At 33.8% G+C, this 23,579-nt stretch overlaps 1 protein-coding gene across 1 annotated transcript in view; it reads right to left on the reverse strand.

Moving 5' to 3' along the window:
- Positions 1-1,028: 1,028 nt before the first annotated feature.
- LOC140058728 (protein DD3-3-like) overlaps positions 1,029-23,579 on the reverse strand; it is a 29,001-nt gene continuing 6,450 nt past the window's right edge. Inside the window, exons 5-14 of the mRNA XM_072104451.1 lie at positions 23,135-23,273; positions 22,249-22,365; positions 21,530-21,697; positions 20,753-20,955; positions 20,447-20,548; positions 19,440-19,592; positions 10,152-10,322; positions 9,301-9,536; positions 4,643-4,859; positions 1,029-3,710 (exon numbers count right to left, since the gene is read on the reverse strand). Of these exons, the coding sequence (XP_071960552.1) occupies positions 3,206-3,710; positions 4,643-4,859; positions 9,301-9,536; positions 10,152-10,322; positions 19,440-19,592; positions 20,447-20,548; positions 20,753-20,955; positions 21,530-21,697; positions 22,249-22,365; positions 23,135-23,273 (2,011 nt within the window). The 3' untranslated portion in view covers positions 1,029-3,205. The remainder of the gene's footprint in view (positions 3,711-4,642; positions 4,860-9,300; positions 9,537-10,151; positions 10,323-19,439; positions 19,593-20,446; positions 20,549-20,752; positions 20,956-21,529; positions 21,698-22,248; positions 22,366-23,134; positions 23,274-23,579) is intronic.

The raw sequence follows: 23,579 nt of genomic DNA on the forward strand, positions 1-23,579 counted from the left end.
TAAATAATTAATAATTAAATAATAAAAAGCACGTCCTCCCTCCACTGAAATGTATTCATTGTTGACGCTTAGCAAGAAGTAGGCATATGCATGGAAACAACTCGGAGGCAAATACAGGTGACTCTGCCCGAGGAGCCTGCACCATTTGAAAGATAAAAACAAAAAATAGGCTTCTAATCGTTTTTCAGAAAAGACGAAGATGAAGGACGATGGTTGAATTACAGTCGTATCTTGGGCGTTTATGTAAAGTGAAACTATTTGGTTTGATTGTGTCATATTTGGCCGGTCATACACTTGCATGTAGTAGCTTAAGCTTGGTTCCCACTAGGACGCAACGCAACCGAATCCGACCAATGACAAGCAACAGTTTGGATAATCCATCACTTGTAATTGGCCAAGTTACGTACGTTGCGCTTACGCTCTTGCGTTGCGTCCTAGTGGGAACCAAGCTTTAAGCAAACTCGGTATACATTGCTAGGCCTATCTGATCATCGATCTGATAAACTCAGTCATACTCATCAGAACCGGACTTGTCAGCATGTCGTAACATTATTATTATAATAGAAGCTGTTATCCATTTTATAGGACGGCGATGGAAGTACTGACCGGACAACCTTCAGTTAATTGCAATTCTCAGCTCGTTTTACATGATTTGGAAGCCAATTAAAACAGAGAAGCGCGCGTGGTGTTGTCTTACAGTTCGATAATAACATATGTACTTCTGTTTTATTCGTTCTTGTTTAGTTTCAAAACATAAGATTTAGTCGGCAATTATGAGAGAATGTACAACGCTGTATTTGCTTTCGGATAAGCTATGCTACCATTGAATGTATTGATAACGTAGGAAAAATACCTATTAGATACGAAGGGTGCAGAGAATAGAAATCGAAACATTTTTTATAAAACTATAAATTTAAAATGATGGAATTGAGAATTTTCAAGAAGAATTAACATAATATGCCCTTATTTTAATTTCGATAATAATTAATTAAATCATCTTTGAATTACACAAAATCGTTAGAACCAAATGTGTACAAACAGTATAACTTTATTTGGTGCTAAAAAGAAACCTGAGCTGCACTGACGAGATCTAATAAGATCGAAACAGTACCGTCTGCAGATTGGTTAACAATTACATATGAACCTTTTTCTAAAAGAAAAACAATATAAAAATTGCAATTATTTATAATTTTGAAAGATGCTTAATGTTCCGTCCAGCGGATAAAAAATCTTCAATAGAAAAGAAAACTTATTAAAAATATGGATCTTAAGAAATAATAATAATAATAATAATAGTTCATTCTTATATAGCGGCAGCGCTCAACAAGCAAGCTTCTCTAAAGCTTGGTTCCCACTAGAACGTAACGCAAGGACTTAAACGCAACGCAAGCGTTTTAACCAAAGACAAGCGAAGTTATAGACAGTTAGCAATCACAAGCGAATAAGCCCTCGCTTGTGATTGATCAATTCACTTGCGTTGCGTTACGTCCTTGTGTTGGGTCGCTAGTGGGAACCACGATTAAGCGCTGAACATTATTACCCCAGTCATTTTTGGATCAAACACGTATTGAAACATACTCCCATAATGCAGCTAGTAATCAGCGCAAAGTTGTGTCTTGATCTAACCGGGTACCCATTTATACACCTGGGTGGAAACTAATTATGTATAATTAAATACTGTATTGTATAAAAAAAGAACAGTACTATTAATAATCAAGAATTATGTCAGATCACGTTTGTTGCAAATATGTGTAAAGATTTTGTTTTTCTACAGTGAGTGATCCTAAATTACATACTTTTCTGTTAACAAAAATAAAATAATAGTAACATTTCTAAACATATACATGATAATAAAGCTTGGTTCCCACTAGCGACGCAACACAAGGACGTAACGCAACGCAAGTGAATTGACCAATCACAAGCGATAGCTGTGATTGCTAACTGTCTATAACTTCGCTTGTCATTGGTTAAAACGCTTGCGCTAGTGGGAACCAAGCTTTGAGCTTGGTTACCACTAGTAGAGATGTAACGCAAGGACGTAAACGTAACGCAAGGCCGTAAGCGTAACGCAAGGCCGTAAGCGTAACGCAAGGCCGTAAACGTAACGCAAGGCCGTAGACGCAACGCAAGCGAGTTGATTAATGACAAGCAACAGTTGCTTCCTAACATATTCCGTTTCGTTGCGTCTAGTTGGGAAAAAAGCTTACCAATTGCTTAAAATATACAGTAGCTTGGTACTAGATATCGACTTGTGCATTATGATATGTAATTAATGACCTACTCATCTTACTGTGAATTAATTAATGACCTACTCAGCTTACTGTGAATTAATTATTGCATAGTAACCACTTTAACACGTATTGCTCTCCGGTGATTATGTCATTAATATTCATATACAATCACATTATCTAAATCAAATTAATATACATCTATCTCTCATATATAAATATCCTTCCACCTCTTCTATCAAGAATTAATCTTATAATATCAAAATATTTAATTTATTAAAAAAATACTTTCTTTTATAATTTATATTGAAAGTGTAAATCAAAAATATACATCTCTACAAACTGTTAGGCATATTGGTGTTTAAAATAGTACAACTGCCAACTCTCACTGAAGACTTAATAATCTCTTTTCTAAATAAAAAAATACCAGTTTTTGGTGAATAAAACGTTTGTGCTAGCCCACAGAATCTTCAATTTATGGGAAAGTTGATTGCATTTTAAGTATATACTAAATTTGTCTAAAATTATACATGGTTTGAAAGACTATAAATACATTGCATTCAGTATCTTCCAAACTACAATGCATCATCCATGCAAGGCAATTTGTTTTTACATTAAGATTCTAAAACTGAACTTTAGAGTTAGCTTACCTACAATAAAATTATGATCAGTATAAAATGATTTTAAACAGATTACATTTTGCTGGAATGTTTGATAAAAAAATGTTTTTCACTAAGTGCATTCATAACGAAATTTTCCCAAACTCTTTGTTAATTTAAAAAACTTTAAAAACTTACAAACATTTATATTTTTTCCTGTTTTGTTTTCTTTTAAATCATAAGTAATCATAATTATGAGTGTGCGGTTCCAGGCTGGAGTAACAAATTACTAGAATTGTTAACCAAAGTGTGATTGGATAAGGTAAAACCAGTGATCAAGTATAATAAAATTAAAATAAGTAGTTTAAAAGATTTCAATCAAACCCTTCCGTCAACTGACTTTGCTGACGCTGAACAGGACGCACGAATACCAGCCCACTTGTCAGGGTTTTTGCGGAAATACATAACGCTACCAACAATTAACAGGACGAATACTAACGCAGCGATGACGCAACCAACAATCAATCCAATATTCGGATTACCGCGTACTATGTACACACCGCCCTTCTGTGCTTCAAACGTCACTTTATCATTTTGTAGCTCCGCGTCAACTTCATTCCACGTTCTGAAGTCGTCGTCGGAGTAGTAGACCGACAGAACGTCGTACGAATCGTCGTTGAGGTTAATCTGCATACTGAACGTTCTTCCGTTTTTAGTTAAATTCCCTACAGGTCCTAAGTTTATGAAATTGCTTTCGTAATGTTTGCCAACGTTTACTTCACGGCCATAAGACTGAACAATCTTTTCTCCAACCTCTGGTGTCCATTCTTCAAGTCTAATATCGTACAATTGATTCAAGTCACCAGCATCAAATCTAATTGAGCTAAAAGAAATTGGCAGTAGAATAAAACATTAAAAAGGACGGATATTTCAGGTATTGTAAATTTTTCAAATGATAGTTAGTTATCGACTACCATGCCCATGTTTTACTAACGAATACCACGCCAATGTTACACATAGTTAACTACCAACTACCAGTGGTACATTTTGTTAACTGCTGACTACCATACCAAAGGTACACCTAGTTGACTACATTGACTACTGACTACCATAACCAAGGTCCATCTATTTTAAAACTACCAAGTATGGAACATCAATATTTATCACAGACAACCAAGCCAATGTAACACATAGTTAATAACCAACTACCATATCCATGGTACAGCTAACTACCACCTAACATACCCATGGTATACTTAGTTAACTACTGACTACCATTACCCAAAGTACACCGAGTTGACTTACTGAACCCATGGTACACCTTATTTAACCATCGACTACCACTTTCTATGGTACAGGATAAACAACTGTCTATCAATACCTATGGTACACCTAGTTAACTGACTACCATGACATAAATGGTAGTTTACAGCTAGTGAATTACTGTTAAACATTTACCAATGGTACAGTTAGTGAACACCATTACCTATGGTACAGCTAGTTAACTGACTACCATGACCTATGGTACTTTACAGCTAGTCAATTACTGCTAAACATTACCAATTTATTTATTTATTTTCTTTTTTCGTGTTGTTTTTATCTAATCTTTGTTTAGGCATGTCTGTCACAAGCTTTTTGCTTTTTTGATCATGCCTTCTTCAATCATATTACCTTTCTTTAATGGTACAGTTAGTGAACACCATTACCTATGGTACAGCTAGTTAACTGACTACCACGACATATGGTTCTTTACACCTAGTAAATTACTGCTAAACATTACCAATAGTTAGCGAACACCATACTACATTTAGTTACCTGTGAGTTGTCGCCACACTTCCGCCAGTTGTACCAATTGACTTGTAAATGATCGCCTCATCCCTGGATATGATACGACCCTTCTGACTGCGGTTTGAGAAGTTATTGTTTCGAGTACACATATACTGATAGTGTCCTGTGCTTGTTACCTTTCGTGGACCAAGGTCGAAGTATGTTCCAGCATCGTCAAGTTCTGACATTTCACCTCTGAACTGACCTGAAATTTAAAATATCTTATAGGTTAACTAAATGAAAAAATGAATATTGATCTTGAAAAAATTATTACATAAAAAAATGTTACCAGACTGTCAAATTAAAGGTTTACAATTAGACCTTAAGTAGTAACTCTGCCTCTCGTTTGTATAATTTACACTATGTAAATTTTTATTTTCAATATGTTTTACATTAAGGGTACTCTTGTGTCCAGTGTTTTATATCTGACTAATTTTAAAAATATTTCATCAAATTCATTTTTGATATAAAGTACCGTTTGCGTGTCAAGTCATATTTCAAGAATAATTTTGAACATGGAATTTGTGACAGTTGTAGATCTTTATTATTTTTAACGATTTAGACAGTTTGTAGACTTTTTAACATATTTAACATTCTGGCCTCTTATAGTGTGTACATAATATTCTGTTTCTCTCCAAAGTATTTTTTAATTTACTATCTATAAAAATTCTGCAAAATATTTATTAATTGTTATTAAGAATCATCCGATTGTCAGTGCTGCATCTCCACATATGACATGTTTGTACAGTATCGTAGGACTATTAAGCAATACAGCATCACATGTGATAGCTGTAAGCATTAAGGTTAGGTTAAGGATTAGGTTCCACTGCTTTGTGACACATGTGATGCTGTATCATGGTATTTTTCTATGATATTGGACAAGTTCAGATAGCCTACAGATACCAACAATCAACAACATTCAAAACTCTATATTATTTATAATTATTTGTTAGAAGCTATTGACCCTTAATTATGTGTAAATTTGCTAGCTACATTTTAGTCGTCATTCACTGAATGAAACACCTGCGACAGCAACTTCGCCCAAGGCTGGTGGTATGAATGAGAGCCACACATTTCAAACATGATTATTTTTAGAATTTAAATATAATATTCTCCATTTTTAATTATTAATTATATAAATGAATGTAATTTTGGCATAACTATAAATGTTTAATTCCATAGGGTACATCCACAATGGCAAATTATTAAAAAATTGGCAATGATGTGTGTTTATCAGTGGCAGGCTCACAATGGAGTACACATAAAATACAGTAAGCTTTTTAATCAAAATGATCAAGTAAATTAAACAGCCAGAAAGAGATTACTAAGCTTTTAGATAACACTATTTTTTTATCAAGGCATATAGCATGTATAGATAATAATTTTTTTGAAATAAACAAAAATGTCAAATAAATACCTTATTATTTGACTTGACGTTTTGCTGTTGCTCAGCAGAATATCAAATAAGGCTTGGTTTATTTCAAAGAAATCATTATATTATTTTTTACAAATATAATTATATAATTATAATAAACATAATCCAATTATATATTGGCCTGAAACAACGTCTATATTGTATTTTTTTTTAATGAAATTTCTGTAGTTTAGTAATATGTTATGGTTTTGTATTTTTTAAATACAAAATAAAATGCTAACCGAATAAATTCAAATCAATTCAGATACATGTTTATTATTAATATTCAACATCATTATTCAACATATTATCTATTATTAATAATAATCAAATTATATCATATCAATAATATACTGCATTACATAATTTATTAGGAAGATTAATACTGTATAAGAGATAAGGGAAATATCACACTTTAACTGTAATAGGTGAATTATAGATGTGATATGTCATCTATTATTAATAGATGATAGAATTATTATTAATAATTTTAACAATAAATCATGTGAATAATCTAATTATCATGTTAATAATCTAATGATTAAATTAATAATAGAGCATGTATCTCATCATTATTATGACGCTAGATTATTTTGCAAGGACCTATACAAATTAAGCATACTATCATTTGTCCAAATCTGTCATCAATTTTTATTCTATTTTTTGATTGTATAGGTTCAAATGCGTATGTCTGTGATAACAGAATCCAATCATAAATGGACTTGGGTCAGACGAATTGATAAGAATAAACAATAAGTGTAATAATACTTTGTTTATGTAGACCATCTTGTGTATGTTGGTCTTGTGAACTTCTCTCTGAGGGTCCCTAATGATCAGCAATTGCTGGATGGATCACCCTCATTAAATATGGTTAAAAAAAACAAAAACATGACGTTGGTCCAGGATCTTCACAAACCGCAAGGGGCCTACCGTATAAATATTGTACTGTATTGTGCGTGTTGCATCAGGTAGAAAAATTGTTAAGGCCAAATTACTAGCAGTAACGGTAATAGGAGTGGAGTTGTGGCTTGGTGGTTATGATGCTTGGCTACCACTCCAAGGGTCCTGGGTTTAAGTTCCGTCACATGTCAGGATATTTTCTAAGGACCAAATTACTCCACTCCCAAAGACTTCCCAGAGCCTCTTGTGTATAATGTTTGTCTTGTGAACCTCTGAGGGTCCCTAATGATCAGCAATCACCCTCATTAAATATGGTTAAAAAAAAATAAATCAATAAATAAAAATATAGAATCTATGTTCTTATTACCATTGAATGAATAACGCGGAGGATAGATACAGATTCTATGGGGACAAGCTACAGTACATGGTTTACCGATTGCCATGACTGCTCGTCTTTAAATTAAATGTGTGAATGCTAAATTTATTTATTTATTTTATTTAGGTTTAAAAACACATACAAAACAGCAGACATTGGCTGATAACGTTTGTTTACAATCAATATATATATATAATAAAAAGTAAAAGAGGCACAATTATAAACAGTATAGAAAAAAAAATATATTATAAAACACAAAATACAATATTATTCGTTCATAAAATTAAGTACGTCATTATTATTATTATAAGAGGTGGACATGCCACTGGTGCAAATTTAACTACAGTACTCAATTGAGAACAAATACAGCATCTTTTTGTTACTAATTGCTAAGTGCTCCATTTTGTATACTTATTGATTTTTTTCAGAATAACAAAATTCCATAGTATGAAATGATATTAAAATCTTTTTACATAATATTTTGCACACAGATATTCAGTATGCATATGTTACACCAGGATATGCTATTATATCAAGCCTGATGTGTTTATATTAATACGCTTGAAGTCTACAAAATGCTTTTAATTCTCATAGGACTAAGATAAATCTAAACATTTATACAATAACCTCATCTATTAATGTTCAAATCCATCTCATTTGAAATTCAAGGATTTTCTAACAGTATACATTTACATACATTTACAACTGTACAGTATGTACGCCAGGCTAATGTCCTTGAAAAATGTGTATTACTAACAATGAAAAATCTGACAAGAATTAATGCTGATATTTTAAACATAAATTTTAACAAAAAATGTAAAGGAAAACAAAAATATGCAGAGTTGATTTTTTTTCCTGTTGTGGTTAGGCAGAACATTTTAGAAAAAACGAACGTTATTTTAGAAAACTTTACATAGAAGAATTCATTTTTTGTTTTCCTTATAAAGATTATTTATTTTCTGTCCACCAAAATCATGAACAATAAATTGTTGAAAAATCTAAAGCTTTAAATATCCCATTGTGCAGTTTTAATTAAATTATTCACTCTATAGAAAATAAAACGAAAAAAAATTTATGATAATAAATTAATAATTAATAATAATATCTTTAATGTATGGTTTTCAAATAGAACAACATATTTTACTCTTTCTTTCAGTTTACACAGTACAAAAAGGCGTTTTCTAAATTAAATGTTTGAAATCTGATTTGTTGATAAAATGTTATAATATTTTTTAATGAGTTTTGGTTGAAAAGCAGTGTTTTTGCAATAATAGTTAGGGATTCTTTAAAACAAGGTTTTTTTGTTATTTTATCAATAATAATAATTATATGTTTCAGTTTAAAATAATCAAACATTCCAATTTTGTAAAAAAAAAAGAAATTGCTGTAGACAATACAACATAGAGGGCACTATATAAGAAAATGAGACGATGACTCTGTTAATTTGACTAAATCAAGTCTAGTGCGATCAAGGCCAGGTGCGGGTAAAACATTTCTATTGATCATACATTCCAACGATTATCCGATCTACAGTTTCCTCTATGTTTCATAATTTTTGGGATTTTATTTGTGTTACACAAGCTTGTTGACAATAAGCTTATCAGTGGAGGGATAGTTTTTTACACAGTAAATATTCTTTTGTACACAAATGTTGTAAATAGAGGCATTTTAAAAAACTATGAAAAATAAACGGTGTGCCACCGTATAGCCACCATCTTTTTCACCTTCAAGGGAGTCACCAGACATGTTATTACTAGGTTAAACTACCTAACTGAAAAAAAGTCTTCCTGGTTTTTATAGCAGAATTTTGCCAAATTTTGTATTTGACCAATTTATGGGAAATTCATGTTTTTTCGTCTTGATTTCTATTACAAATATTTGATTTATGTACAATACCAGATATTATATTTAAAATTCATGTTTCCATGAGCTTTAAAGCAAGTTGTAGATACTTACGGTTTCCAAGGACTGCTAGATTTTCCAAATCTGTTCTGCTGAAACCAAGGAACGATGCATTGTCAAGATGCATGGGAATGTTGTTCCCAAAATGACCAAATTTGGAGTAGGGCTGATAGTACAAGTCACTTCCCTCTGGATAAACTTGCTCGGTCAAGGGAACCACGTTGGAACGATCCGTTCCCTGTAAACCTTGTCCATCATTGTTAGTTGGGTTGGTGTTAGACCCGGTCCACCTGAAAAAACAAATCAAGTGTTAAAAATATTCATAGATTTACAGACACTGTACAACACATGGTTCACATCAGATAATGGAAAATGAAAGCTGAAAATCATGTGTGAACCAAAAGGGTGGGTGAACATAATTCCAATACTCCTTTTACACTGCCAAGCAAAAATAAATCTGTGTCGTGTCGGATAGTTGTACTTTTTTACACATGTTTCAGTAACTTGGAAATAATGCTGGTTGCATATATTTATACTATGATGACAAAAATAACTTGCACATGAAGAAAAAAATATCACGCTTTCTTCCAGATCAAATCCAAATTTTTGCTAACATTGTAAAAGTGTACTAGATTAGAACTATACTAAAATACTATTAAGCTCAGTTCCCACTAGACGCAATGCAATGGATTGATGTAGACAGACGCAGTGGCATAACACATTGCAAGCGAGTTGCCATGGCAAGCAACAGTTTCGAATAACCATCATTTGTGATTGGTCAAATAACTTGCGTTGTGCTTACGTTCTTAGAACCAAGCTTAAAGTGTAGAATATCCTATCCCCCTAAAGTAGTCCCAATTTATGGGATTATACCAGAGGATATAGTAACTATTTTGACAACTTACTGGAAATGTACATATGCGCCCGGTTCAACCTGCAGGTTATTTGGTGTGAAATCGTACTCGGTAGCTGGGTACACTTGAACGATGTTGCCACGCTTTCCTCGCACGTTTACGTTGTGAATCTCAACACCCTCCAAGTCTTCCGGAGGTTGACGGATGGCAAAGGTATGGGATCTGAAAAAAGAATATTCAAAGCTTAACTAGAAGAACCAGAATCTTCACTTGATTTATGAATTCTTACTCAGGAACCAACAAAGGGCCTGTCTAAGTCTTGAGACTTTTGGAAAAAGCATGGATTTGTTTCCCATCCTGGTAATTAACTTGTGTTACACTACAGTAAACAACAAAGTGAGTGATTAGATCATGTGACAATTGTACAAATTTAAGATTAGGGGTATTCTATACTGCAAAATTTGACCTATTTCAAACACTTCTTTTACCCTTATTACTTGGCCAAATTGAAAATTGGCCAAGTATGCTGATCTGTTCGGTTTGTGTGTTTGTATGTTTGTCATCACTCTAGCGCTCACAATTTTTATTCGAATGACTCCAATTTACTACCATACATGTCGCCTGTTGCAAGGACAATACTGCCCATTTTTGGTGAAAATCTGGACCACGGTCCTAATTCTGGACCACTTTTTAAAATTTTTTTCAGACCTGCTAGTGTTAAAAGATAGGACAGAATTTTCAAAAGCTGGTGAGCAGTCTTAAATTAACAAGTAAACTAAAATTGCATTTTCTCGAGAACTACTTGTTCAAAAAACTTCATTTTTGTACAAGAGGCAAGAGTTATAATTTGTGATTTGTAATTTTAAAACATAATTTGATTTAATATACAGGTTTTTTTATGCGAATAGTTTAAAAAACCTATTTCTTTTCAAATTCACCCGTGTGTTTTTTCGCGTTGCTGTTCTATTGTTAGTTGACTGAAGCTATTGTTAAAATTGAAAGGCTTGTTACATAACCTTTACACCAAACTCGTATACACATGTTTGTAGTGGATTTAGCCTAAACCACACAGCATAAGACACACACTTTTGGTGAAAATCGGGTCAAGTTCATTAAGGCCAATTTTTAGCGAAGGCTAGTTTATTTGTTTGTCTTGTCTTCAACCATACTTGGTCTCTTGCGTAGTGTATGCGTCTGTAACCCCTGTTTGTCTCTGTCTATGAACATTGATCAGAATTTTTTTTTCATAAAAACTTTTTTTCCTGGTGGAACCTGTCTTAAAGATCTCAGAGCTTATTTGAGTTTCTATTGACACGAGGCATTAACTATTAATTTGATTTATAATTTGTTAACATATTTTGAATTTTACATGGTGTAAATAAATGAATAATAATGTTATAATCAAGAGTAGATGATTAAAACAATAGCTTGTGCTATATTTGTTAGGTATTTAATGTTAAGGTCTGTTTCAGCTCATGTCTTTAATTATACTTTTTATCTAATTTTCACTTCATTTTTTGGTCTTTTGATGCTGAAAATGTTTGTAGTTGGTCGCTTTCTTGTAGATGCTTTAATTGTACAATGTAGTTATTGGTTATCCGCAACTAGTAAGTTGCGGATAACCCTTGTTATTGTAAATATCTTTTTTCTTTATCTTTATTCTTCTTTCTTTCCCGGATTTTTGTGCGTCGCATATCTCTCATCCTTGTCAACATAAGATTGTATAACTTTGTCATAAGATTGGCCTGTAGCTGTAGATGTGCAAGAAACTTCGTTATATGACTTTAGAGTCGCGCAGCGTAAGTTACGTGCGATTTTATGAATTTCAATGATTGGTCATAGATTATAAACCAAAAGTAATTTTATATTGACACTTGGTGAAAATTTAAGTTAAATTAAGGGCAAACTTTCTATGGATTAAAAATGACATGTTTCACAAGAAGTTACGCGCGCACGCGCATTTAAAAATTAAAAATGCGCAAAATTAATTTCTAATCAACTTTCTACGCTGATCATGACATTTTGAGCATGTCAAAAATTCCCCCGCGCGCGAAAAAAATCATGTGTTTTTCTCTTGAATTATAATTTTACGGTCTTTCCTAGTTATTTTAAAAAAGATTGACATCATTTCAAATTAAAATGACGTCATACGAACACGTTGATTTACACCATTTGCGTGCGTTTTAGTTGCAAAAGTGACAACATATTGTCAAAATTAAGCCTATTTTTAATCTATTATAGCTCCTCAGGATCATCCACGACCCCCAATTTTTTTAATTTAATATGTAAGCAGATATGTTGTAGATATGAATTCATGCCAAACCTTTACCACTCGAATGTTATGACGTCATCGTATGGCCACACGAATGTAAAATATAGGATTTTTTACTCTTTCGTTATTGCTCATCACATTCAACAAACCGCATCTCGCTTATACGTATTCCATTTCCCCCGAAATTGTAATATTGTCTACGTCAATCAACTATCTTTCGCATGAATTAAAAATATTTTAATTTTTATGACGTCATCATGTCTAAAAACGTAAATAACTTGGGTCACTTATTTTCATCTTTACAGTAAATATCAATCTGTTATAGCTCGTCAGATTAAAAAGTGATAATCATGATTAAAACGTTTTCTGGAAGCTATTGGATTGTAGATATGAATTGATGTGAATATTTTGCCAATCAGATGTTGTGACGTCATCATATGGCCAGTTGAATTAAAAAAGTCATATTTTCATCTCTTGCGTCAAAGTTCATTGCGTTTAAACGAGAGCGCATCTCACTTTTACGTTCCCAAAATTCTTCAAATTTGTTTTAATGTAATTATTTAGATAATTATCTTCTAAAGTGGTTATCTTTATATGTCAATTTGATGATGTCATCGTGTTAATAATTGGATTTAAAAGATGGGTCTCGTAATTCCGTCTATGCTACACTGTATATAACATATACACAGTTTATTCTGTAAAATACTGTAATATGGTGTATACTACATAATAGGTACAATTCAGCACTGTAAACATTTTTATTTCATGTCAAAGGATGGCATAATAATTGTCGAGGTTCATATAGTTTAAAGTACGTGCATGTTGCGTATGCGCGGATAACCCGAACTCGTCAAAGTGACGAGTTCAAATCTAGTTTTGGTTTTATTTCTGTGCACTCCCTTTGCAAAAAAACCGTATACGAACGTATACGATTTACATACGTTTCGTATATGTTTCGTATAGGAAGTCCACTTCGTATACGAAACGTATACGTCAATTCGGAAGTTCCTGCCCGCATAATAAACATATACGAACCGTATACGATCATTTATAAACAATTTCCTAATTATACGCTCCGTATACGATCCGTATATGATCCGTATACAACGACGCGTGTATACAAACTGCATCGTATTACCAAACGAAAAGGGACTGTCCCTCTTTTTACAAGACGACGATAGCATACGTTTACGATGGCAGGAGCATCTTGACTTCAATAATTAGTGTACAATTTGGGTTTTTTTCAGTCGGTATATGTACATTAAATTCCCTATGATGATTTAGTTCATAGTTTTCGCGAATGAAAAAAATTGGTGCTGTATTTTACTAGACGTTGTTTTTCTAGCAAGCATAAAAACCCACCAAGGCTGTTCTGGGTCATTCCATCTCAGTTCACCCAAAAAAAATGGAATTTTAAACCCTACCTCTTCCAATTTTGATGAAATTTGGTATATGGGTGATTCATAGCAATTAAAACCAAATTTTCAAATTTTAACCTTATCGGACCAACGGTTTTCGAGATATCGCAATTTCAATTTTCGGTTTTTACGCAAAAAAGCGCGCGGCCGCCACGTTTCAAAGAGCTGTATCTCGGGAACTATAGGTTCGATTTTAAAAACAAAGGTATTTTTGTAAAGGGGAGACCATAAGGAACCTAAATATACTAATTGTGTGTGTTTTATGTTAATTTTAAGTTGAATAAAACTTTGACATATATTTTGACCTTGAAATTGACCCCGTGGAACACGCCCAATTTGTTGGTGACTATCACGAAAAATGTAGCCCTACGTGTCAACTACAACATATAAAAAAATTGGAGGGGTTTTTTTCTTTGTTTCCATGAAATTACAATTTGAAGTTGACATACCTCTTCCTTTTAGTGTATTTTTGGTGTTGTTATACTTATACACAGTGTGAACACTAACTGTTAAGGTGTCTTATTGTTACGCTTTCTCATCAGGCCCACTTAAACAGTAGATATATTTTGATATGAGAAATACTGGGTAACTCACATACTTTTAAAATCAATTTTGACACATAGTTTAGTGTCCTTACTATGTTATTATGCACATTAACATATGCATAATAAGTGATTGCAGAGAACATACAACAGTTACTGTATATGCCTTTTTAAAGGTTGTCATCCCCTATAGAAAAACAAAACTACCAACCATGAAAAAAGTTCATTATTTCACAGATGGATGTGGCGGCCAATACAAAAACAAATATAACTTTATTAACCTTTGCCACCACCAGGAAGATTTTGGTTTAGACGCCGAGTGGAATTTTTTTGCTACATCACATGGCAAGAGTGCGTGTGATGGCATAGGTGGAACCGTTAAGAGGCTTGTCACTATGAGAAGCTTACAGCGTTTGACTGAATGTCATATTATCACATCTCTCAGTATGTTCGACTACTGTGTAATTTTTTATTTTTATTTTATGTCTTTAGGCAATGTGGCCAAGGATTACCAATAGTGAATTAATCACTGTCCTATCAGATAGGTGGTAATCCCCCTGATACAGGGGCTATTGTGTGAACCAGTTCACCGGGGTAACCCCCTACTCTTTTTCAAATAATGAACTGGGTTCTTTAAAGTACACACATGTTATAACTGTGTACACTGGACCTACGGTTTATAGTCCTTATCCGAGAAGACTTGTTCCACCACCAGAACTAGGAGCGAGTCGGCCTCGAACCCTTGCCGATGTTGTTGTTGGCTCTTTTAGGTACGGTAAACGGCGCCCCTGCCTTAACCGCTCGGCCATATGACTCGCTCATATGGACATTCCAGGCATCAACTTTTTTCATGAGGGAATAGATGAGGTATCTACTGTGGAAAAAGAAATAAAGCTGAGATTCAACCTCGCCCAGACCATCAAGGGTACATTACAATATCATCGCTTTGTTCCCGTTTCTCTGGCACAGATGCAGGTCTACAAACTTAGTACCCAGATAAACCCTCCGGATGTGGTAGTGATTCAAGAATCTTTCAGTGATGAAAATGAAATTGTTGCTGATACACAACCCACCATTATTAGACTTCAGAATTTTGTGTGCTGTAGTTATGATGGTGTCCCATGGATTGGTTTGGTGGTGGATGTCTCACTCTCAGAAGAGTTTGGGGATTTTCAAATTAAATTTATGCATCCTCATGGGTCAGCGAAAACCTTTTATTGGCCCTCCAAAGAAGACTGTTGTTGGATTCCTGAATCAAATGTACATTGTATTATAGCCTCTCCGTTTATAAAATCCTCTTCGACTAGGAATTACAGTATTTCCCAAAATGAGTAAAGGCCAGACATAGACAATTGTAACATTATAATAATATTTAGTTTGTAATAAAATTAATTTTGGAATACATCAAATTGACATTGAAGTAATGCATGGACAGACACCAAAAATACACTAAAAGGAAGAGGTATGTCAACTTCAAATTGTAATTTCATGGAAACAAAGAAAAAAACCCCTCCAATTTTTTTATATGTTGTAGTTGACACGTAGGGCTACATTTTTCATGATAGTCACCAACAAAACGGGCGTGTTCCACGGGGTCAATTTCAAGGTCAAAATATATGTCAAAGTTTTATTCAACTTAAAATTAACATAAAACACACACAATTAGTATATTTAGATTCCTTATGGTCTCCCCTTTACAAAAATACCTTTGCTTTTAAAATCGAACCTATAGTTCCCGAGATACAGCTCTTTGAAACGTGGCGGACGCGCCCTTTTTTGCGTAAAAACCGAAAATTGAAATTGCGATATCTTGAAAACCGTTGGTCCGATAAAGTTAAAATTTGAAATTTTGGCTTTAATTGCTATGAATCACCCATATACCAAATTTCATTAAAATTGGAAGAGGTAGGGTTTAACTCATTGGGTGATCTGAGATGGAATGACCCTTCTGCCTTGTTTATCCCCTCTGCTATTTCTTTACCTTTTGTATGTTCCATATAAGTGAATCATACAAAATGTGCTGTTATTAATTTGAAAGTGCTTTAAATAATATTAATGTACTTTGAAATAAATAAATAAATATTAAATTGGGCCCGCAGTATATTAAATTTAAAACGAGTAAGTAAAATCCATAAATTACGATTTAATAAAAATGTAGAATACATGTGGCTCCCTATTATATATATGGAATGATCCAAATAAATTCACCCAAAACGTGCCTGTGTTATGTGCGCTGCATGCATGCATCACATGGATGGATCAGATTTCATTCATTTCAATCGTTGTTGATTTTTTGGCTACGGGTTTTAACTCACCATAAAAAAAAAACTGGGATGTAGGCCTGTTACAGTAGGCCCAGGTAGATAGTAAATTCGATGACTTCTAACTAGCTAGGCTATAGGCATATTGTAATTGTATATCAAATATGCAGTATATAGCTACTGCAGCAGCTCTCGCAGTTCAGTAAACTAAGAGTAAATAGGCCTGGGGAAAATACGCCAAGAAAAAGAGTCTGTGGTACACTCATTGTGAAAATAAGCTAGCTAGCTTTCCCCCATATATTAGATTTGGTTATGTTGTATTATTTTAATAACCTACTCTAGCAGTAGTATATCAACAACGGTGAAATAGAAATACGATGCATTATGGATATCATCAGAGTTAGGGGGTGCCAACAAAACATTCAACAGCCAGAAATACAAAAAAGAAGCTCCGACGTTTTTATTTAGAGAATTTTACTATTTTAGGCATACAGAACTAATTGCTGTAAATTTCCTAGAGTTGTCACTAATAAATACAATTTAACATAACCTACATATAACTTAAAAAATCCAAATGATAAATTGTACGCGAACGCAGTAAAACCCAACCAGTTAAATGTTTGTTAAATAATTATTTTACATCTCCCTGGTAAAATGGTACCCTACGCCCTCATTTTTATGCCTCCATCATTGATAAGCCGAGCGGTATTAAATTATTTTTATTATCTAATTCGTAAATTAAAAAAAAAAATCGTTAATTATGTGAACCTTTGTAACTTTTTTTTGTATATGCGCGGGCGCGATACTATTTAATAAGATAGGCTTTATTCATATCATTGGCGTGGAGTGGTAAACAACTATGAGCCTAGTTGATACCGCCTCGTAACCACGTATTGACGTTTTACTATAATATTGAATATGCACTGTTGTGTTACTTTAAAAAAGGATGTAATAAAACTGTGTACAATATTAGTAGGTAATAGTTTTTTTGTGCCCCCTCTGTACACACGCCTGCCGGCTATTTGTTTATCATTTTAATGAATGTAGTACGAGTCTAACTCCAAATAAAGATATAGAACACATTTTGAGAATTCAAAGTGTTGATCTTTTTTAAGAATCTGATATTACCATGAATCATCTTTTTACATAATATACAGCATAAGCATGTACAATCTAATTTAATTGTCACACAATTGAATTAACAAAGGACAAGGATTTCAAATAAACTGTTACAAATAAACAATTATTAATGAAATAGTTGGGGTATTGTTGGGTCCATGGGAAATCAACAATGTTTAGTAGACTTATTTAATTTGTTATTTAAAGTTGAGGGTAGTTATTTTTTAAACATATTGGAATACCATGAAAATAAAGAAAGATATGTTTTATGATTTCTTAATCACCAAGCAGAAATACCACTGAGATAAATGAAAGCAATTCAATCTGTTCGCTACCGGGTATAAATTGAGATTCGATATATTGTATTTACTATCACCACTAATTGTGTTTTTTTTTTCTCGGCGGAAGTGATCGACTTCATATTCAAAATCCGAATGTATTCATCGTTAAATAATAATTATTATTATTATACAATGACCCCACTTCTGTTTTGGGTCATGGTTTTCCTCTTCGGCATTATTTTCCGAATTATTGTTACTCCATCTCCATTGCTACAACACACGTCGCAGAATAATATCGCTTAACATAACGATGTAATTTGACCACCCAAAGCTCGCACGTGGCATGACGACGAACCCGATGATTCACCCGATGATGATATGCATGATTGGCCACCAGGGAGCCGAGTCGACCACGAGTTGGAACTGTAGGCAACCGAGCGACGCTCGGTCGTCGTCGGCGGCTGCACTTACTGACCTCTGTCAAATTTTATAAAGGAAAACTGCAAACAACATCGTCGATTTGTGAAAATGGCCACTTGTTTTTTCTAGGCCTACCTAGTAGTATACCTGTTTAGCGTACTTTATTTACTTGCGAAAAACGTTGTTTGAATTTTATCGGTAGCCTAGGCTATCTAATAAATATAGAAATAAATATGATCTTATGTACTAGCTCCTCCTACTAGTACTACTTACTAATAATTAATACTAGACTAGGCCTATCTAATGGCTGGTGCTAGCTAGGCCTAACCCTAGGCCAGAGCCTACATACGTATTTGTTGTAATGACAATTTAAATGTTTTATTTAGCTCTATTCTACTCATTACTGCTATTATAATTTATAAAATGGCCTAGTTTGTTCATATATGATTCGTATACGTCCCGTATACAATATTCTTATCATGAATAAACAACGTATACGTTACGTATGCTAAACGTATACGACGCCAACTCTTTGTGGAGCAACAGAGTGGAAATAATGTAAACAGTGAAATCGTATACGATCCGTATACGTCGTATACGTTTTCAGCGTATACGGATCGTATACGACTTTTTTGCAAAGGGCTGTTCCGAGTTGACTTAAATTCAAGTTGAATTAACATGTGTACAGTACAGTAGCACCTGTTTGGTCTTTTCTTGCCTTTTATATTTCGTTTTGTCTTTTTCTTTGTATTTGGCAGAAATTGAATAAATAAAATAAATAAATGTATTTTATATGTATAATTAAATAAATAATAAAAAGAAAAGAGAAATTTCTATTTTATGAATTTCGAAACTTTGAAAAACAATAAAGCTACTTTGAGAAAAAAAAATATTTTCACACAGATTTAACTATAAATATATTTTGTCATGAGAAGAAACCCTTGCATCTGACAGGATGTGAACCCAGAAACCTGGGGTTGGCAGCTAAGCATCTTACTATTGAAACGTGCACAAAACGAGACCTACCTGTCCTGGAATGTTCTGCCGTACTGAGCTGTATTGATAGCAAGTCTTAATTGGAAGTCTGTGTTGCCGCCAGCATCATTGAAGATTTCTACTTCAGGATTGTTTTCAAACACATAGCCACGGTCGTCAGCTTGTTGCTCATTTAAACCAAATCTACAGACACAGAAATAAATTATTTGGATAAAAATTATTTAGGCAATTAAGGGAGCAGTATGGGAAGTGAATGATAAGGAATATCGGCTTATTCATTTAATCAAATCTACCGACAGTCATAAAGTATTCGTCAGAAATGGCCAAAATCCTTTACATTTTGCTTTCTGGTTATTTAGGCAAGCAATTGCTCAGAGAAAGAGAGTGTCTGCAGCTCTAAATATGTGCATGTGAGAGGCATGGGTTCGAGACCTGTCTGTGTCATTTTACTTGCATTCGTAGGCAAGATACATTACTCTCATTGCTTTTTCTTTCAGTTAGGATGTAAAACTATTAGTACCATGTGTATACATTACACAAAAAGTGTTTAAACCGATACAGTTGTTCAAGTTTCAACCTTTACAGTTGGTCGGGTTTAAACTGATACGGTTGGTCAGGTTTCAACTGGTACAGTTGGTCGGGTTTCAACTGGTACGGTTGGTCAGGTTTAAACTGGTACGGTTGGTCAGGTTTAAACTGGTACGGTTGGTCAAGTTTAAACTGGTACGTTTGATCAGCTTTCTATCAGTACGGTTGGTCAGGTTTAAACTGGTACGGTTGGTCAGGTTTAAACTGGTACGGTTGATCAGCTTTCAATCAGTACGGTTGGTCAGGTTTAAACTGGTACAGTTGGTCAGGTTTAAACTGGTACGGTTGGTCATGTTTCAACCGGTATGGTTGGTCAGGTTTCAACTGGTAGGGTTGGTCAGCTTTCAATAAGTACGGTTTGTCAGGTTTCAACCTGACCACTTTTTGACTGGCCATCCACATTGATTAATTAGATTCATTGGTTTTATTTGAAATAATATTATGTTTACCTTTCTCCAATATTAAGCTGGCTTGCTTGATTGTTTCCTGCTGCATTGTATCTTGCATCAGTATCATTCCAGCCTTCATATTCACCAGTTGAAATGTTGTACCTAGAACACACAAAAAAAATATAAACAAGGAAACTCTAAAAACAATGCCTTTTGGAAGCACAGCTGGCCCATCTACAAAAGTTACATCTTTGTGTTGAAAAAAATGAAGTTGGGGAAGAGGGTGGGGAAAATCCACCTCTGATGGTGGATTTGGACACCATCGAAAAAGGACTTAGAGTGAACATAACGTATTAATCATCTTACCTAATTCTCATTGCGCATCTTTCGTGCTGTATTTCAGGCACTGTCCAATTAAATGTGTTTGTTTGTCCGTTGATTCCATTTCCTAAGTGGTTGTCACGACTCCAGTGGTTTTCTCTACAAATTGGTGCCGCTATGCCGTGTGCAGGGAACCTCTTCCATACTCCACGCTCACCATCCGGATCATCCTCTGGATACACAATGTTCTGTCAAGTAAAGAGCAAATGTTATTCTTTCTTCAAAGATTAGTGCCAGCAACACTCAAAATTATGTTACTGCAGTAAACATGTGATTTTAGTTTGTTCCAATATAAGGTTATGAATCAGTCACTGCACTATAAACAATGTGAATAATAACTCCCAAAAAATTTGCTTGCATAAAATGGTTAAAGATAAACAAAAGGTAGTTACTGAAGAAGAATAATTTTAATATGGTACCAAAAGTATTGTGAAGTGACGCGTTCCATCTAGCCTCTAACATTGGGTAAAAATGGAAGCAGTTGATTCATTTACAATAAAACCACTCTTTTGGAACACACCTACTGTATATTGGGGCCACACTTATATGGGGGATACACCTATTAAAGGAATATTTTCCAGTGAAACAAACAAGGGGAAATATGTTTTACTACATGACCAGCCCTATTCAGAGCATACCCCCATTATGGGGACACTTTTGGTCCCTTATAGGGATTATACTTTTAATAATACAATAGTTAAAATCAGTACTTTGAAAAACATTCCTCAGTCATGTATATATATATATATATGATAAACTTACTTCGCAGTCGACTTGGTTTGTTGGAATAGCAGCATCATTATTTCTGGTATTTAGATTTGCACGAATAAATGCCTTTGGAACAACACATGCATACCGTGATTTCACGTTAAAACTCTCGCTTTGGTAGTACTCACAGCGTGAAGGGTCATTGGTCAAAACAGCAATGTCCTACAGTTAAAAAGAAAAATGGGTTAATTACAAATTAAGAAAAAAATACTTTTAAAGTGTTAAAAATACACACAAAATATTTTTTTTTTTCGTCATAAAATTTATGAACCACTTTAGAAATCAATGCTTTAGCACTTAAAAGATCATTCAGTATAAAGACAGAATAAATAAATAAATGGTGATAAATTTATATTATACACACGTAAATTGACCAAGAAAACTAGACCAACAGTGGAAGTAATGGTAAATAGGCTTATCCATCTAGGCTCATGCTCCCTTTGTGGAAAAAATAACTCCTATAAAAACTACCGGCTTGCCCCTGCTTTTTGCTCTAAATACAAGTTTGTAATAATATAAGAAAACAAATTCACAATTCATGGTTAATTGTTTGATAAATGAAAAAAAAATTAGCATAGTTCATGAACTATAGCACTTGTGGCGAGTCTTGTTCAATGAAAATTTCTACTTTTCGATTTACATCTCACTCTTTGAGTAGAAAGGACTATTGTCGGTTTATCCATAAGCTAGGCACGAAATAGACTGTGAATTACCTTCCAAGGATCGGGATGCCAGTACGGATAGTAGTCTCGTTCCTCAGGGCATTCATACCCTCTTCTTGTTCCCTGTGGATTCTGCCTGGTGAATCTAGCAGTGTCACCTTTTAAATTCTATACAACAACAAAAAAATGATTTTTTGGGTATATTGTAAGCAAATAAAATGAAAGAGAAACACATGTAGTACTTTATCAGTAGTAGTATAGGGGACAAGCAATAGAGAGGTTTCGCAATCTTACGAATACGATAACGAAAACGGATACGTCACGGACACGTATTTGTTTTCGTAAGCCATAAAAAAATCTGTTTCGCATGGTAACAAAATATTGAGGCGCGTCCAAAATATGACTGCGGTAAATTTGAGCGAAGCGCAGGTACGTGTTGCTTGGTGCTTGGCTGCCAAGGCCTAGCGTAACATTAAAGCGAGTGAGGACTTTAAAAACTGCTATTTATCAAAATTTACTTGGCATTTTAGTCAATTACTTTAGTAAATTACTTTCAATAAATCTATAATTATATTATAATCATGAATCATTCCTGATTCAAATGCAAAATGTGCAAAATAGATCAAAAACTATACTCGTTTTGTAGTTACGAATATGACTGGTGATATTCGTCAACACGAATACGCTTTACGAATATGAAATAGGGATCAGTCTACACTATCAAATTTTACATGAAAAATGTGATGTGCCCATATATGGACATGATGATGTCATATCACTACATATTTAGTCACACTTTTATTGTCAAACTAGTTTGGTAGTATTTGGTGATCTTAGCTTTAAAAGTAGAACATTGGCAATTTTCATGGGAAATTGCTCCCATAATCTTGGAATTAAAACTTACAATTACAAATGTTTATTTTAATGATTGTTTTACCTGATCAGCTGTGAACAAGCCTTCATTTCTTTGCCTCAGTTTACAGTCAATATAATAGTCATAGTTTTCTTGCATACCAAACCGTGTATCTCGGTTACAATCATAGTTGTTACAGTTGGCGGGGTTGTCAGGAATCGTACTATTGAATAAAACATAAAATACCTAAATTAATTACTGTTATATGATTTGACGATTGTGGGTCACATGGCGTACAATAGTATGAAATGTTTAACGATTGTGTGTGTTTTTTTTTATTATTTCATATACGAAAAAAAAAATGTCGCGTACGAAAAAAATAAAAATCTGTTTGAAATCAGCAGAATCGTCTGTTGTTCTGCGAACGGAAGAAGCAACACACACACGCAATTTGTCCTTCACAACAACAACAAGATCAGAAAAATGGCAATGGCAAGAATTTATGACAAGATGTATGTTTTCATATTTG

The sequence above is a fragment of the Antedon mediterranea genome, chromosome 9, assembly GCF_964355755.1.
Source record: "Antedon mediterranea chromosome 9, ecAntMedi1.1, whole genome shotgun sequence".
NCBI lineage: Eukaryota > Metazoa > Echinodermata > Crinoidea > Comatulida > Antedonidae > Antedon > Antedon mediterranea.